The sequence below is a fragment of the Pezoporus occidentalis genome, unplaced genomic scaffold (assembly GCF_034315485.1).
Source record: "Pezoporus occidentalis ecotype Australia unplaced genomic scaffold, CSIRO_AGI_Poc_V1 ctg106, whole genome shotgun sequence".
NCBI classification, from domain to species: Eukaryota; Metazoa; Chordata; class Aves; order Psittaciformes; family Psittacidae; genus Pezoporus; species Pezoporus occidentalis.
In genome coordinates, this window is record NW_026912843.1 from 477,233 (window position 1) to 496,199 (window position 18,967).

The following is an 18,967-nucleotide window of genomic DNA, read 5'->3' on the forward strand; positions in this document are numbered from 1 at the left end:
TCAGGAGCCTTGTTTAAGGGTGTAGCCTAATGTATGTATGTTGATGCCTTTTGCTGTATAAGGCAGTTACAAGCTCAGAAGTTGATTTTTCTGTGTGTATTTCTAGATCGGTTTCATTTCCCATTTTAAGCTATGAATGTTGATACATTGCCAAATTTAAGTCCATTGACTGTAGCATAATTGCATTTCCAAACATCTACAACACAGTTTGGTGTTATCTTGGGAAAAATAAGTAGATAATAGGACAAGGGGGGATGGCTTTAACCAGACAGAGGGGAGATTTGGCATTAGCCATTAGGCAGGTCTTCTCTGTGAGGGTGCTGAGGCGCTGGCACAGGGTGCCCAGAGAAGCTGTGGCTGCCCCATCCCTGGCAGTGTTCAAGGCCAGGTTGGACACAGGGGCTTGGAGCAACCTGCTCTAGGGTTGGAACTGGATGAGCTTTAAAGTCCCTTCCAACACAAACCAGTCTGGGATTATTACCTACTGAGTTGCATTCAGTTCAGACTGTTGGAAACAGTTGGTATTTCTGAGGTTTTGAGATATCAGTAGCAACGTTTCTTAACCAACTGGAAAGAGTAATAATCTGTTGTTGACAGTATAGGAAGTTTTTGTTCTACTCCAATTCTCCATTGAAAATCTTGGTGAATCTTGGAAATCGTGGTTTAATTTTTCCATTGCAGTCACAAAATCTCATCTCCAGGAATTACTGGACGATAGCGGAGCTTTGGTTCACTGCTTCTCCGGAAGCCACTTCAGTTCCTGTGTCTTCCTGTTTCTTAGCAGGAGTGAGTTTCAAGAATGTTGCTCTCAGCAGCTATGCTGGAGTTGGTTTTGTGATCTGCTTTGCATTCCCTTTATCATCTGGCAGGCCATTAAGAACGATTGAGAACTCCTGCATAAATTATTGTCAGCCCGGTGGCAATGACTGATCCTCAGGGCTCTCACGGGCTCCTTCTTCAGCAAAGTGCAAAACTGCGGCTGCTTCCAGCAGATGCGGTTTGAGAGGCAGACCCTGGTGCAGATGTGCTGTACTGCAGTGCTGATCACACGGGGGTGCCACTTCAGTTCAAAAAGGCTGCTCCGCAGAGCAAAGTCCTTGTCCTGGGTTACTGGGTTCCCTGAGCAAACCGAGCAGTAAGGCTATGATATGTGATGAGGAGTTAATGAATATCTGGGATCCTGCGTTCACGTTTTGATGTAGTTAGTCTGGGACTAAATTTGAAAGCTGTCTTTGTGTATCAGTGAATGGTGAAATCATTATTGTGTTCAGGTTGTAAAGAAATACCAAGTGTCCTGTTTTAGAAATAGAACTGCTTCATGAGATGAAGTAGCTGGACCTGGGGTCTCAAACCTTTGCATCACTTGAGGAAACGAAGCATCCTTTGGGAAAGAGAGAGTACACTCAGAAACCCACCAAGGGAGTGGGAAACGGCAGTTCTTCTCTCAGTCCCCCCCAGATCTTGGTCTCATTTTAACTGTAGATGTGCAGGAATCTCTCACCTGTATTTTTGGGGTGGTTTTTTGTTCATTTTAGTTTTGCTTTGGGATTATTTTGGGGTTTTTTTTGAGTCTCTTTCCCCTTAGGTCTCTGCTGAAACAGCCTGTTCTTGTGGGAATGACTTAACTGTGATTTGTGCTGCTGCTGTCCCTCTCTGAAGCCACTTTCACTCAGTCTGCCCTGCAGTTCAGAGCACATCAGCCCCATTGCCCAGGTTTGGTGCATTGATTAGCTGTTAAAAAGTCTTCAGTCTTCTGCTAACACCCCCACTAGCAATTTCTGAGCCTTTTGGGTCCTCTCCCTTGTTACTATCTTCAGGCCTCACATCACATGTGGCTCTTATCACCCACTTGCAAAACCCACTCCTGTCAACATGTGACACTCAGTTACTATTTACATGGATGTAACAAACCTGTCAGCTTTTCTTCTTGAATTCTGTTTCCTTCTGTGGAGTATGAAGGGGGAAAAGAATAGCCTGAGGTCGAATGTTACAGCATCCCAGTGTTCAGTGTGAAGCTGCAAGCATGATGTCTGTTTTCAAGTGTACAGTTCTTTACAGCTTATGGGGAAAAACAGGAAAAAGTCTTTGTGGTTGAGGTGTCTTCTGTTGAAATTCTCAGTGCAAAACTCCACCTTGAAATTGAAGTTAAATGATGGGTTACACTGCTTAATACACTGTTCAGCAGAGGTTTGGCTGGGTCAGCTGTCCCTGTACTCACGCAGCAAGTTAATGAAGAGAAGACATGGAAACAGGGCATGGTCCCCTGGAATTTGGTGCTCTGAAGCCACTTTCATTAAGCTTTTGGTGGCGTTGATAGGCAGCTGCTGCTTGGGGCTGGGCCTGGGGTGCCTGCTGACCTCTCATCCTTTAGTTCCCTTACAAGAGACAGTATTTCTGGGGTTCACAACTCAGTTGTTTCCTTATCATTCCCATAATGTGTCGTGTCACTTGGTCAGTGGGGACTTATGTCGGAGATTTAAATCGGAAAGGATGTCTGTGCAACTGGAGAGAAGATACAGCTGATCCACAGCTCCTGTGAGGATAGCTGCCCATCTTGTCTCTGTGCTAAGCCTTCCTGAGGAGTACTTGTACTCATGGTGTGTTCAGTGCATATTCCAGCAAATCTTGCGATCCTTATATGTGAACCTGAACAGTACATGTGTAAGGATTGAGGGGACAGCAGGTCACAGTCAGACATGGAAATGCCAGAGCCAGCATGCTTGTCAGTGCCACGTTTGCCAGGTAGCTGTAAAGGTCCTTGCCACAGGAGCAAAGTCAGCACCCAAGTGCTGGGTAGATAAAAAGAATCAGTCTGAGGGGGAAAAAAACCTACAACCGACCAACTTATCTCCTACCTTGTGCAGATCCACTGCCTGGGATCTGAAATGCTGGGCTGTCTCTCTGTGAAGATACCCTCAAAATACATCTCTTGACATTGCATCACATTGGGCAGGTCTGTAGGAATAAGTCTCAGTGGGAAAGGTTTGACCAGTGACTAGGTACCTGTGGAAGGAAGTGATGTACTGTGTACCTTTGTTAAAGAGTTCTCTCTGTCAGTGTAGGTCAGTGCAGTTCTCCTCCTCACAGGTTCCTGACCCTCACTGCAGATTGTGCTGGAGCAGAAGAGCTGCAGTAGGCTGTCTGCTGGGTTTTGGCTAGACTCAAGTACAGTGTCATGTTCTAAAGATACACTGTCTGTCCCAGTTCCCCAGCACTTAGTATAGGTATTATGGAATCTCTTGGATTAAAACCAACAGAGTAGTATAACATAATTAAGACATTACTCCTTCAACACATTTCAAAGTTTTGTGGTCACAGGCAATATCTTTTTGTGTTCCACTTCTCAGCTTTCCCCAGATCAGATTGGGGTTTTATTGCTTCTCTCATGATGTCTAGGCTACTAAAGGGAAATTTAGTATAACAGCGTACAGCAGCCATTCAAACCTTCTGCTGCATCCAGGGGGAAATAAGGAATGCCACCTTTCTAACCTAGCTTTAAGGTCATGTTAAGAATTTTGTTTATTGCTTGGTATTTGCATTTGTGAACAGCTGAAGTTTCTAATCCAGATTTTAGCCTTTTCCATAAATTCACTCTATTTGGGCTTTATTTTGTATTTTTTCCTGGGGTAATTCCTACCCCCTTCCCTTGCCTGTATTTGTAACTCAGCCAAAACTCTGTACCAGTGAATGATATCGGAGTCACGTGCAGGTTTTTTCTTCTGCTCTTGGGTGGGTTTCTCTGCATATAGAGAAAACTTCCCTCTGTTTGAGCATGCAGCTAGAAATCTGAGCTGGCCATGCTGAGTCAGCAGCCAGCAGCCACCATCACAGCCTGGCAAGATGCGCGTTGAGAATACGGGATGCAATTGGGCAGTGCTTTGGTGTTCAGGAGGGGGTGCCTCCTTCCTCTTTGGGAAGAAAGCAGCAGAGCACTTCTTGGTTTCCACAGGAGGGTGAATGCTGGAGCGGTTTCTGTAGTGGTAAAAGAGGGAAAAAGACCATTTCTGCGTTGCCATGCATGATGGGCACCTTGATCTTAGATTAAAGTTCTTCTCATGTTCCCTGTGTTTAATCTATGATTTTCATCCTTTCTCTTTCTTTGTTGGTGTGACACAGATATGTTCGGTGTAGTGTTTTCAGGTGGAGTAGCTCACTCCTGCAGTATTGAATCGTCCTTCCTGCTCTCACAGAAATGTGTTTTCTTTGTTGGACTTCTTGCCCAGATCTTAAAATTCCTGTATTTTTTTTCCAAGACATGTGGGAGATTGGTCTGCTTTTCTCTGGGGCTTCTGGAAATCTTACGTTCTTCTGATGAAATCAGCTTATTCTGAACCTGTAAAAACATACAAGATTCCCTGCCGAGGAAACCTGAAAATAGACCCTTGTGTACGCAAACACATATTGGCACAGGAGAAACACACAGGTGTCAGTTGGGCAGGAGGCAAATGCTGGGTATAAAACAAATAGCAGGATTAGCTCTGCAGGAGCACGACCCACTCATCTGGTGTTGGAAGTGGTGTGCAGTAAATTAGAGAGTACAGTCAGTTCCTGCCAAATGGAAACAGACCGGGGTTATTGTTTTTATCTTTATTAGTACTGATCATTTGGGTGACCTCAGCACTAGAAATAAGCACTCGCAAATCTGTGCATGGATCAAGACTTCATCTGAGCAAGAAACACTTGTGTGCTCCCTTTGCTCAAGTGACCCTGGGGGATAAGCTGTTGCTTCAGAACAGTTACAGAAAGTGAAAGCCTGAATTATTGAGGAGCTTTAACCAAATTTCATTAAACTTAGTTAAAAGTAACCCTAGATAAATAACCATGTGAAAATCTTGAGCCATCCTCTGCGGGATTCAGTTCATTTGCTTCCTGATGAGGTGCAGTGGGTATAACTGAAATAAACCACGTACTGTAATGCAGCATTTATCCATTTTTACCTTGTCTTTTACATCCGGGATTTCGTCCTACATTCTCCTTAGCATTTTAATTCAGAAGGGCTACTCCCAGGCTTGATGAAGCACATGAATATTTAAGGTCTTTGCCAAACTTTTACATCCCCAGAGTCTTGCCAGGGCGGTTAAAGATCCCAGGACACAAGGTTTTCCTCAGAGAAATGTTGCATATGTCTCCCTGTCTCTAAAAACCCGTCTCCCTGGGTTTCATTAGTATGCACTGAATGATCTGAATAATGAGTGAAAGAATAAGAAATGTCAGAAGTGAGTCAGCTGAACAAAGTTAATTCTCTGTTCTTTGTGGCAGTTTTAGATCTTAATATATTTTTATAAGCATTTTACATGTGGTAACATAGATTGCATTAAAAAAATACACAAATGGAAGCAGCATAAAAATCCGGTTTGTAAGGCCAGCACAAATACTGCTTCAGAGTTCTCCTAAAATCATAGCAGTACATAGAAATAAACAACTGTAAGTCTTTTGCCAGCCCTTCCAGCTACAAACATTATGATGAAAAACTGATTCCACAACCTGTGTGTGTGCCATTGGTACTGTAAAAATGTCATCATGTAATAGTTGTGGTATGTCGAAGATCCATTATCTCTTTATGCCATTTGCATAACACAAAAGGTATGTCAGAAAATGTGAAGCCCTTTTTAAAATAAAAGGAGCTACATTTCATTCATTTCAGTACTTTGCAGTGATTTGAATCTTAACTTCCACCCTCTTCACACACCGTGTACAGTGAGACAGCAAACCAGCCCTGCACCCCTGGGTGATCGCTTCAGAAAGTTCCAGAATTCTGTTGCAGATGCTGAAAACAATCATTAGCAAACATAGAATCATAGAATAGTTAGGGTTGGAAAGGACCTTAAGAGCATCCAGTTCCAACCCCCCTGCCATGGGCAGGGACACCTCACACTAAACCATGTCATCCCAGGCTCTGTCCAACCTGGGCTTGAACACTGCCAGGGATGGAGCATTCACAACCTCCCTGGGCAACCCATTCCAGTGCCTCCTTATATCCAATCTAAACTTCCCCTGTTTCATTAACCTGTTACCCCTCGTCCTGTCACTACAGTCCCTAATGAAGAGTCCCTCCCCAGCATCCCTATAGGCCCCCTTCAGATACTGGAAGGCTGCTGTGAGGTCTCCACTCAGCCTTCTCTTCTCCAGGCTGAACAGCCCCAAATTTCTCAGCCTGTCTTCATACAGGAGGTGCTCCAGTCCCTGATCATCCTCGTGGCCTCCTCTGGACTTGTTCCAACAGTTCCATGTCCTTTTTATGTTGAGGACACCAGAACTGCACACAATGCTCCAGGTGAGGTCTCAGGAGAGCAGCGCAGAGGGGCAGGATCACCTCCTTTGACCTGCTGGTCACGCTCCTTTTGATGCAGCCCAGGATACGGTTGCTTTCTGGGCTGTGAGCGCACACTGAAGTCGGCTCATGTTCAGTTCCTCACTGATCAACATCCTCCAGTCCTTCTCCGCAGGGCATCTCACAAAAGGTCCAGGGAACAGCTTGCCTGGTAGTCCTCACTGTCAGGGTAAATTCGGAACCCCTTGGCGTGGCTGGGGAATCCAGCTGCGGGTCCTGAGCCCATCACTGGCACAATCTGCAGGCTGTAAGCACTGGCTGGAGTTTGGCAGGACTGCCAGGCATGTGCCCGGTACAATATAATCTGATGCCACACCATGTACTTCCTCAGAGGTTTCAGTTCTGACTTGATTTCATTTTAGCCCTTAGTTAGAACAATTTGGAATCCGCCCCCCTTTTGTTTCAGACCTTGCTTTGTACTGTACAAACCTGAAGTGTGTATGTTATTCTGTGAGTCTCTAGAGTGTGTTACATAGCATTCTCCAGGCATCAGTGGAAAACCAGGTTGTAAGAGGGTATAAGGGCCGTGCAGCCTTCACTGCCAATGTGTCCTACTGTGGATCCTTTACCATCTTTGCTGCTAAACAGGCAGCACTGTTTGTTTGGCTGTTGCTGCACAGGAGGTTTTATTGTTCTGTCCAAAGAGCAAAACTCACAAAAGGGGTTGAGACAATGGAAATGCAGCAGTTAGAAAATAGCATTTTCCATAAAATAAATTGCTCTCAAAGTATTCATTGATTTCAGAGCTTTCAAAGGAGAACCTCTGAAGAGTCTTGTTGCACACACTGAAATACTCCTGTCATTCTTCATAAAAATTAAACCATGAGATTTACAAAGGATATTTTAGACTGTCTGGCAGTACAAGGCATGAAGCAGTTGACATCCTGGAAAACAGGACTAAACCCAGGAGAAACGGAAGTATTTGCCCTCTTAGAAACAGCTTGTTCCACCAGAACCCCATCATTTACTCTCTTTCCTTCCAAAGCTGGGATGAGGTGAAGCAGCATATGGCTTCTAGTGATATTAGTCCAATCTGTTGGGTTAAGTAAATTTAGTTCCTTTAAGAATTTGCTTAAGAAAGTCTCTTACTTTTTAATTCCTGCCCTAAATTGTACTTCAATGCAAGTTCTAAATACCCAGGAGCAGGTTGGAGTGTCCAGCTAGTATAGAACGCACGTCCTAACTTGCATGCGGATTACCTTGCTGTCTTCCCATACTGTATAAGGCTGCTTTTCTAAAGATGTATTTGTGCACATATGAGTTGTCATTACCTGGATGCTCTGTTCAAGTTCTGAAACATTTTTGCTTTTCATGTTGCTTTCAAGATGCAGAAGATGGGACAGGTTTAGGTTTGGGACTGCAGTACCAGATGACCTGTGGGTGCCCTGGGTGGTGTGGGGCCATGGAGAGAGAGCCTGATGCAAGGATGGTTTGGTGGCTCCAGGTGGAACCTGGCTGTAGGTGTTTGGCTGTCACTGACAACCCCATCAGGACACAACCTGAGCCTGCAGAGCCTCTCTGGGGGTTTGTACCCCAGTGCTCCAGATGCTGTTGCTGAGGATAGCGCAGCAGCTTGGGCAGAGGCACAGCCGCCTCCATCTGTGCGCGCTGCTGGGCTGTGCAGGGGGGTTGACAGACCTGGCTTTACTGGCACGCTTCTGCTGATGGGGTCTGTGGCCTGGGGAGGGTGCAGCTTTCGGGCTGGCTCACTGGGTGGAGGTGCTGCGCAGCCTGCAGGCAGGACACCGGGGAGGTGCTGTGGGAGTCATCTGAGCATCATCCCCAACACCCGGTGGGCATCAGGAGGACTGGGACTGGAACAGAGAGAACAAGTCTTGCTTGGTCCTGTTTTCATCTTACACAGACAGCAAAGCTGTGTTTTACTTTAAGCTCCCAGCCCTTCTTGTATTAGGGGCGTAGCATTGAAGCAAGGACTGGGTATGTAAATCGGAGTGCTCCAGTTTCTGCTCCTCCTTGGTCTGGCTAATCCCCAGCTTGTTGACAGCATCCCAAGGCAAGCAAGAAGAGGCAGGATATGAGCAAACCTACTTGAAGGGTTTTCGGAGGTCAGTTAGTCTGTCCCCATACCCAAAAGCATTATCAACAATATTTAGGCCACACTTGACAGAAATTTATGATACCTACTTTTAAAAGGTTCCAGTGATGGAAATTCAGTGCCTCTCCCTGATAATCTGTGCAAGGGTCCACACAGGGAGTTCCTCCTGGTGTATAACCCAGCTGTCTCCTGTAGGAATTGAAACACACCACCACCTAGATCTGTTTTTCATGGCTGTGAAGACCAATTTGTCATAATATTTCCAGCTGCATTTTGTCTACTTGGAGACAACTTGATTATAAATACCAGTGTATGGCTATTCATGGGAGCTTACCCTGCTTTTTCAATAGGAACTTGAAATTTGAATATCAGTACTGCAGAGGGATACAAGTACTGTGCTCGGTTTGGTAAAGGAACCAAAATATTATCTTAAAATTATTTACCTGCTGTTTAAAAATACAACCCATCAAAATCCCCCCAAACTGTTGAAAACCCCAAAGCTCTGAGAACATCTTTCCTGTCAATAGTTAGCATTAACATTTTGTGAAATAAACCAGTGTGAAACACAGGAATACTGGATTCTTAATTGCAATTTAAAAAAAAAAAATCATTTCTAATTCAGTAGTTTTAAAATCTCAACTATTTTTCACATTTGCACAATCTGTTCATGGTGGGACACGTTTGAGGTGGATGAGGTGGTAGGAGTGCTTTGCACTTTCAAAGGAGGGTGCTGTTCACCAGCTGCTCTGCGTGAGGTCAAACCAGCTATGGGAGAGCACAAGGTCTGCATGTGGTTATGGTTCACATCTGTTGGTGGGTTTGAATTAGAATGGCAACTTCTTATCTGGATAAAACTGTTTCAGCACAGCTGACTGGAACAAAGCAGGTATTACCTGTGTGAACACAGAGCTGGTGACAAGGCAGGTGTAGAGCACGTGGCTGCTGCTCTTCCTGTTCTGTTTGAGAAAGCAGTAGCAATAAAACAGGGCTTTGGGACAAAATGTCTAAAGCTCAGCATGAAGTGTGTGCACGTGTATGTGGAACCAAGTATTGAACTGCGACCTGGGGGAAAGAATCTTAAAATGTCTCAACTTCAGATCTGCCTAGATGTGCAGAGGGTTTGTGTTAAAGTGCAACCAGAGGGCGACTAGAACGAGCCCCCACCCCATAGACTCCACTGCTGGGAATAAAGCATGGACAAGTAAGTGGTTTAAGAGCCCACATCTGCTGCAGTGGAGTTAATACAGGGTGTAATGGCACTGAATTATACTACTTGTTAAGTATGTGCATCTGTGTGTGCATGTGTATGTGTGTGTTAATATAGATAGGCATATTGTGAGACCTCACCTGGAGTACTGTGTGCAGTTCTGGTGTCCTCAACATAAAAAGGACATGGAACTGTTGGAACAAGTCCAGAGGAGGCCACGAGGATGATCAGAGGACTGGAGCACCTCCTGTATGAAGACAGGCTGAGGAAGTTGGGGCTGTTCAGCCTGGAGAAGAGAAGGCTGCGTGGAGACCTCATAGCAGCCTTCCAGTATCTGAAGGAGGCCTATAGGGATGCTGGGGAGGGACTCTTCATTAGGGACTGTAGTGACAGGACAAGGGGTAATGGGTTAAAACTTAAACAGGGGAAGTTTAGATTGGATATAAGGAAGAAGTTCTTTACTGTTAGGGTGGTGAGGCACTGGAATGGGTTGCTCAGGGAAGCTGTGAATGCTCCATCCCTGGCAGTGTTCAAGGCCAGGTTGGACAGAGCCTTGGGTGAGATGGTTTAGTGTGAGGTGTCCCTGCCCATGGCAGGGGGGTTGGAACTGGATGATCTTAAGGTCCTTTCCAGCCCTAACTATTCTATGATTCTATGATTTTAATGTATCATACATATATGCATATATTCTATCAGAAAAGCAGTGGTTTAAACAACTGATTCCATTTAATTTCAGTTACTGTGTAAGCAGCTTTGCCTTTTCTCTTTAGGAGATGCTCATCTTGTGTCAGTTATGCATCAACTTTCAGATTCTTAAAACTTGATGAGTTGAAACCAAAAGCAGTATGCAGAATACAGAGTGTATGTTCTAAATGGAGGTTATCCTAACTACATGCTGCTTTAGCTTGCTTTGGACATATCTACATTAACGTGAGTTTGGATGCATTCAGAAGTACATCTCCTGTTTGCCCCCACTTAATGTGCTTTGGCTGCTTTTGTGAGAGCGCACAAACAGGATGTGCCTTCAGATGGGACCTCATCCTTTGGGATGAAACTGAACTGGAAAATAGGGTCCAGAAACACATTTCCTTAGAGCATGGGTTTGCACTGTGCAACTACTTTTATAGGTTCCCACTATTTGCTAATGTTAAGAGAAAATTTTACTGCTTTCTGCTGCAAGGCATTATGCTAGAACATCTAATCTTTTACTGACATGAGTTTTTACTGCTTAAAACTTTATAGAACAAAGTAATGAAGATAAGAAATTTAATGAAAGTAATAAACGCTGCAGTTTATGAGCTGGTTTTGTGGCTGAGGTCTACAAATCTTCCATATCTTATTCATCCTGGTTTTCTTGTTCTCATGAATATGACTGATGAATGAGGGAGTAACAGCAGCAGAGGACGTGAAGGGGTTTCCAGAACTGGCTCTACACCACCTTGCTATGGCCTAAGCTCAAAAGAGACTGCTTTAATTTCCTCCTTTTGCAGTATCCTGGCTGTGTGAAGCTCCCCAGCTGCAAATGTTCTTGAGCAGTGGCTTTCAAGCTGTGGCCTGTGGACCTCTGAGAATCCATGAATCAGTTTGAAGGGGCCTGTTAAGGTCAGCAGCCTATTCTTAGTAACCTCTCTCCGCAGGGCTTGTAGGTTGCAAGAAGCTGACAATTACTCTTTAAATGGTCTATGTGTATCAAGTGTATCAGTCAGCAATCACAACTTCATCCTGTGCTCAGTTTGATTCTTTCAGAAGCTCCAATGAAACATCTGTCAAGATTTCCAGGCAAAGTCTTGACCTTTTTTAACACTGTCTTGCTAATTTTGGGTGGGATTTCTGTTAAATACAGTCTTTCTCTAAAATCATCTTGGTTAGAACATCAAGCACACAAAGAAAAAGGGAATGTTTTTGGAAGCAAATACTTTTTTTTCTATATTAGGGACCAAAGAGTCCCTAATATAGGGCAGTAAGAGCATCCATTACTCGAGCGTCCACCTGAAAGACCTTCAGTGATCATTCTGCTTCAGGCAGGAGGAGAATAGGCTTGCTTTGTTAGGATTTCGCAGAGGAAGCATAAGTAAGAAAGGAGCTCTCAGTGTGATTGGGCATTTAGGAAATATCTGTTGTTCTGTGCTAATGTTGAATGTTTTTCTTAGGTCTGTTTCAAGTCAAGAGCCTGGTGACAGCCAGTTTGCTGTGAAGAATTTCTTTCTTTTCATGGGCTTCTGTGTTTCCCGGTGCTATCAGTGATCTGCATTGGAGCAGTAGCTGAGGAAGTGTTCAAATCCTCCTCTCCATCCAGCTGTACTGGGGAAGTGCTGGATGTGGTTGGGGATTGCTGCATGAGAAATGGGAGCATTCCTCCTGATTTAGAAATTAGCTGTAGCTTTGGCTTTCTGACATGTTTGTAAGGCGTGCCTGGGTAATTGCAGCTCCGAATGTACATTCTGTGTTTTTCTCTCTTCAGCTGTGTGTTCAGGACCTAAATGGGCTGTTCCTTTTTACGAAGGCTCCTTTAAGACAACTTTTCTGTATGAGCTGGTTACAGGCTATACTAACAGATACACACGCTTTATAGGCTGTCTCCTTCCTAGAGAGGGTCTTTATTACAATTATTGCAGCAAGGCCTTCTCACCACAGGCAGAGCTCTTCATCTATGGAATATATTACCTTGTATTGGGAACCTTGGATTTGAACCAATGGTCTTTACTTCCCTCAACCCCGAAATAATGAAGACTATTTCATCATTTAGTCTTTTCTGAACAAGTTTTTACTATCTGTACATGCAGTAATGCCTGTGAAGCTCTTTAAGTTTGTTTATTATTATGGAGAAAGTGGTTTTGATGATGTGTGAAAACACTTGGTTTGCTAATTCATACTGGGTTGCACAGCAAACCTATTCACTGAAAATACATTTAAGTGAATGTAATTGCTCTTTTATATGTGTTTGGATGAAAACGTTTTGCATTGGTTGTTTATAATATACTATAATGGGTTTTACTGTATTTTAAAATTCTCACAAATAGCCTGTTTCTAGGTTACTCAAGATTGCATTTAAGTCTTATTTAGCAGACAGTCTTTTCTGAAGCTTCCCTATTACAAACTTCTTGATTCTTACCCTCCCACTTTGCTGGCTAGGGATACTGTCTGTCTGTCTGTCTGACTCTCTCTTTCCCCTATTTCCTTTGAGTGAGATGGAGCAAGTGAGGTTCTGCTCACCCAATAGTGATGTGGGGTTTTTGTGTCAATTGATGTTTTGACTGCAGTGTGGCAATCTGGAATGATAGACCTGGGAATACCATCCATACCTTTGGTGTCTCTGTAGAAGCAACAAGAAGGAAAACAGAGATTTAAACACCGCTTCTTGGACTCAGCAAGTAAAGCCCAATCTAGGTATCATGCTCTGCCCAAGAACAGAACTTCTAAAGGAAGTATGGAAATAATCCTGTGTGTGTCATGGACTCAGAAAAAAAACAGTCATATCACTTCTAAAATACAGATGGGATGAAGTGGAACATTACATTTTGGGAGCCAGGTGTTTGTCCGAAGTAATGGTTTCACTCTGCTCTTGCTTGACAGTATCAAAACTATCAATCCTATACTGTTCACCAGCACAAAATGTGCTTACAGAGCAAATTCATTACTGGATGTCTATGATACAGATAAATGACATCAGTTCGAGACTTGAGCTGGCTTCAGTAACACTGCATTAAGACCTTGTAAAGTGCCAAGTGTGCATACTGTATCATATGGGACCTGCAAACTAAACAATAGTTTCACAATGTAACGTGATCTACATCCGCTTTCTACAAATCTGTGTTGCACTGCAAAGAATTAAGTCCCATAGATGCCTTCCCTTCATTAGAGCTGTGTAAGTCATCAACAAACTGGGTTGCTTTTAGATACTGCTCATTAGGTAGATTTCCAGGCTGCCAAGCACGACTCAATTCTCAGCTGGGGCCATGAGGTAATGATAAAACTTTGGGATGAAATATCAAGTTTTCTCACATATTTTCCAGGAAGAGAGTCTCCAGAAGTATTAATCCTGCGAGTAAAACTCAGCTAGGACATGACCTTGCAAGCGCTGTTGAGTAACGGCACTTGAACTCTTAGCAATAAACACAAAGGACAGCTTCCAAAGGTCTGATTCTTACATTTGAGAACTGTGTGGTACCTTTTGAATACGTGGCTGTATTTACCAGGCATTGTTAGATCTGAGCAAGGTGCAGTGAAATTATAGTGAATCAGATGTTAAACTTTCCCCTTGCAATCCCTAAGAACAGGACTTGTGGTTAACATTCCTAGGGTTGCCTTTCTCTGCCTTCCCTGTGGCAACAAAAGGAAACTAAACTGAATATGAAACAGAAACTATAGAAATAGTTTCATGGTCCCATTCCTCTCCATTGCCTCTGGGGGAGGTAGGGCCCTATCCTTCCAACTGATCTTTACAAAATGCCTTCCCTTGGAGGTTCCAGGAAGAATCTTGATCAGCATCTCGCATGTCTTGAAGCTGATTGAGTATTTTAATGACCATTTCTGTGCTCACAAATGTTTGCTGTCAGGCTGAAGGACTATGTGAATATATACACGCTTTCAGGGCTTACAGGTTTGTTTCCTTGCATGAACATGCAAGGAAATGTGTAAATATTTAATAGTGAACTCCAAAGTTGGCAGTTACATAATAACCTACAGGGACCCAATGAGTTTTTCTGCTCCCCCGTACGCCACAGTCCTTATGTAAGTAACTGATGCATCACAAATAAGGAATTCTAAAATGTTTTTCAAGTAAGTATCCAAAAATCACTCGCAGAGAATGTGCAGCCCCTAAACCTGAGGCATGTGTGTAGTCTAAACATCTCGCACTAGTAAAGCCCTTCTGTGCTTCTGGAGGATGCGATCTGGCTCACTCTAAGTAACTAGCAGATGTTTGTCACGGGTGCAGGAGTCCCTGGAGGCTGTGAGAGCAAGGCAGAACCCTGCTGTTCTGAGTTCCAGTCACTTCTGCACCTCTGCAGTCAGCCGTGGCTCTGGGGTGACACTCAAAGCGCAAAGCTTTGCCAGCAGCCGCTGACCTTGCTGCTTTGTGCCCCAGCCACTGATGGTGCAGCATCTCACAGGGGGCTTTGGGAAGCAGTTTGGTATTTCAGTATCTTTTGGACTAATTTTGCAGCAAATGATAAGACACAACAAGGAATATGTAAATATAAATATTGCCATATCTGTTACAGCTTAAAAAATACTTGTTAAGACAGTGATTCTGTGATATTCATTGTACAATCTGTGGTTATCGTTCCTTTTGCCCTCCAACTGGATATGTTTGATAAAGTAACATCACTTAGAGTGGTAGTAGCAAGAGCCTAACTCTTGTAATGACAAAGCTGTAACTGAGCTGCGCAGTTTGCTTTAATAGCATCGGTGCTGGAGTTGCAGCTAAGGAAAAATGTCTTTGCAGAAAGTGATTAAATCAGAAGTTTTTATCATGAGAACTGTTGTCTTTCTGATGACAAAACCAGTTTGAGTGACTGAAAAAAATTACCTCTGGGAGTGTTGGGAGATTTTCCTTGGGAATTGAAATGACACAAGCTATTCTCAGCTTAAAAATAGTACTGTGTAGGTTGAGATGAGGGGCTGAGAGGTGTGTGCTGTAGGTTGGGACTTTGTTAAGCATACAGATGTTCACAGGTTTTAAAAACCTTCCTTTTCTGATTTAAAAATTACCACGCTGCAGCTGAAGACCGTGCAGTCTGTCACTGCAATTGAGGTGCTGTTCAAAGCAGCTTTAAGAATCTCCTCAGAACTCCTTGAAATCAACCACAGATTCTTCTGACCTGCACAGGGCTTGCCTGCTGCTCTCTGCATTTGCCCAGATTTGGTTGCTCTCACAAGGAATATGTACTGAAATGGTGTCTGTGACCTTGGAAGCAACCTGCTCTTGTGTATCTTCCTTTGCTTTCTCACCTTCCCTTTTTGGTGCAAGTGTATTCAAGTCTTTTCTGTCATACAGTTCCCTTCCAGTATCTTGGTTTTTCTTTCGAAACCTAATAAATAAGTAAAACAGTGCTAATGCAGAGTAGGCTTCTCAGGCTGATTTTGAAATGACTGGCAATTAATTAGGTGCATAAATGGGTCTAGTACAGGTCGAGTGCTGGGTGCTCCCCGGGTTCTTGAGCAGGTTTTGTAGCCCATGTTTCTCATGAGATAGCAGCCCAGGCTGTTGTGACTTCAGGTGGACTGGTTATGTGTGCTGGTTTGAATTACTTTCCTTTTCTTTTTTCTTTTTTTCCTGGATCCTCTTCACCTTTGGATTCGATTTTCCTTTCATCTCCTTTCTATAGAGAACTTGTTCAACAGTCTTTGCTGACCCGTTTCTGGTCAAATTTAAGCTTATAAAATGCCGTTCTCCTCCCACAGGTTTTTGGTAACGTATTTTGTGATGTCTTATGGAAGACACAACCCTAGTAGTCCCTTCTTGTATTTCTGAACTTCCTTTGCCTTGGCACTTTCAGGTCCCCCCACTCCTCGGGGGCCTCGGCTCACCTGCCTGTTCCTGTGCACTTCTGGAATAAGCTAATCCATCTCATGGCTTCCTCTGCTCTTTTGGTGCCAGCGGAGTTCAGGCTCCTTACATTCTTGACTTGCAGTCAAATCTATAATCTCAGTTTCAGATGCAGTATGCATTTTGTGTCTCACAAGGCTGAGGCTTTGGGGGATGTCACGCATAGCATATGCTCATAGCTACAGTAGGAAAGAGTTTCACATTAAAACTTGTTTACTTCTCTGAAATGGAATCTTCTGACAGATAGGACCTGTGTTAAATTTAATTGTAAATTAGCACTTCACAATTGACTGTCTTGGAATAAACCCCAGCACAAATCACACATGCACATTACAGATTCTTTTGTGCTGCTTTTGGGCTGTGCCTTTCAATAAAATCTCAGTCAGATTCGTTAGCAGCATCGGGAAACAAGTACTATCTTGTGAAAGCATAATGGCAATCTCACACCTTAACGGTTTTTAAAAGCTCATATGAGCTTTCTTAATAGACATTAGATGCTTTAAACTACATTTTGCTACTTAGGCATAATGTTATTAGGTCTTTTGGGTGTCTTATTTCTATTCCTTATTTTCCTCTTACCTGTAAAGTCGATCCTGTGTCACTCTGTGTTCTACAGTAAGGAGGACAGATAGTATAAGTGTATAGTTAAGCGGTATGTGGAGTTTTTCCTATGAACACATCCAGTTTCTTCCTGTAAATTCTTTTAGCTCTTTCTACAATTTTTAGAAAATCCTGTGGGACAAAATGGCAGAAGAACAAGAATTCTACAAACTTACACCAATAGAGGTGCAAGTCCCATCCCCTCCACCATCAGAGGGGAATAATTCTGAAACAGCTTTGAAGCAAGAACACAACATAGTTCAAGAACACGTTTCCTGACAGATGGGTCACTCCTTGAAGGGCAGGTGGCATTTTAAATCCTGCCTGTCTGAAAATCTCTTTTAAAACCATAATGAAATTGCTCTGAAATGTTACTGTTGTTTAAATGTAGACTTAACCCAAGTGAAAGGCAAAGCACACTCCCAAGAGAAGGGTGTTTCCTAGCAAAGATGTCATTAGACCACTGACCTGTGTGAACCTTCATCCGCAGTACAAGGCCCTTACTAACAGAACCATCTTTATTGCACACAAGAAAGAAACGAAGTCACCTTGTTTAAACTTCTTTAAATGGACGTTCAGTGTCATCTTTCCTCCTTTGGCTTTAGGTAATTTTGTTGCTGTTCTTACGCAAGAGTAATTACTCGGCTGGTTAACGAATTATGGTGCTTATGCTACAGGGAAATCTTTGTGACTTAAAAATAGAAATCAAATTGCTTTTTAATTCCCTCTGGTGACAGGTGACGACTATACCAAAATTAAACTTCAGTCATAGGTGGAAGCAGCACAGCTGCTAAGGTGCTGAGCTCCCTGGTACCTGGCAAAGATGCAGGAGTGATGCTGGATGCCTCCTTGGGTCAGTTCTGTGTGAAAAGTGAAGAGTTTTCCTTCTTCCCTCGGACCTGGGAGAGGAGGCTGTGCTGTTCAGGCTCAGCCTTTGGTTCTTCTCTCCTGTCCGCTGGGATCTCTGAACTGTACTTTGCTGCCCACTGTGACAAGCTACCTTCATCAAGAAGGAGAGCTAGATTGGTTTTGTTTTGTGAACACTATCTAGGAAATGGTTTACATTTTAGTTGCATATTACTTTGAAATAAATAATTAGCAACGTGTCTAAAGCAGTTCAGAATTAACACTTCAGAATTAATACATAGAATGTATTTTTTCCTATTGTTTTACTTGTGGCAAAAATAACATCCAGTTCTATAAGCACGCCCCACTGTATTCCTCTGTAAGGAAGAATGATGAATTGATATTATGCTATTATTTTTACTCAGTGCTCCCTAATACATTTCAGTATCACATTTGAATACTAATACTCTTAGATCAACTTTGTGTTTTCTAAACAAGTGTTTTTATAAGTGCATTGAGTTGAAATATTTAGAAATTGTATGTAGTGAAAAATATTTCTTACATCCATTTTAATTTAATCTCTTATAATAATTTAATGCCACTGCTTTGCATTGATTGATGTTACTCCTTCTTTCTGGAAGTGCTTGATGGACCAGGTGAAGCTGTCAATCCTTCTAATTGGATAACAGAATTGGTGCCTTCGTCTGTTTGTTTAGTTTAGGTTTATCAGGGATACCTTGTTCAGCAGGAAAAATAAAAGATCTAAAGTTTCTGTTGATTTCTTTCTCTTTTCCTCAGACATTATTTCTCTGTTTTTTCCTCTATTCTGCCATGTTTCATTTAGCAGACAGGACTTCACAAAGCAGTTCTGCTTCTTACCCTTGCTGTCATTTCACAGCAAGTTTTTCATCTTGTGATAAACATGATCAACCCAATCTTCACGTGACTAACCAGTTCTTCACGTTGTCTTTGCAGGATGTGGTACTGCAACAGGAGGAGCTGAAGATGAAGGTGAGGCTGAAGCTGGCTGGATTGAAGGTGCTGCCATCCTACTCTCTGTTATCTGTGTTGTGCTTGTCACTGCCTTCAATGACTGGAGCAAGGAGAAGCAGTTTCGTGGGCTTCAAAGTCGTATTGAGCAAGAACAGAAATTTACTGTTGTGCGAGGTGGACAGGTTATCCAGATCCCAGTGGCAGAGATAGTAGTTGGTGACATTGCACAGGTGAAATATGGTAAGTTCTGGCAACTTTCCTGAACTTTATTCTGTTTTCCCTTTCTAGCAGAACAGACTCATTTCACTGGAAGGGATGTAAAAGAGAATTATGTGGTGTTATTGTTGCCTATGATAAGATAACAATTTGGTTGTTAGGGTAGAA

At 43.1% G+C, this 18,967-nt stretch overlaps 1 protein-coding gene across 14 annotated transcripts in view; it reads left to right on the forward strand.

Moving 5' to 3' along the window:
* The window catches only part of ATP2B2 (ATPase plasma membrane Ca2+ transporting 2), a 309,277-nt gene that overhangs the window by 188,343 nt on the left and 101,967 nt on the right, over positions 1-18,967 (forward strand). For all 14 annotated transcript variants that reach the window (XM_062620069.1, XM_062620078.1, XM_062620167.1 and 11 more), the window contains one exon: positions 18,566-18,823. In XM_062620069.1, coding sequence (XP_062476053.1) covers positions 18,566-18,823 — 258 coding nt within the window. The remainder of the gene's footprint in view (positions 1-18,565; positions 18,824-18,967) is intronic.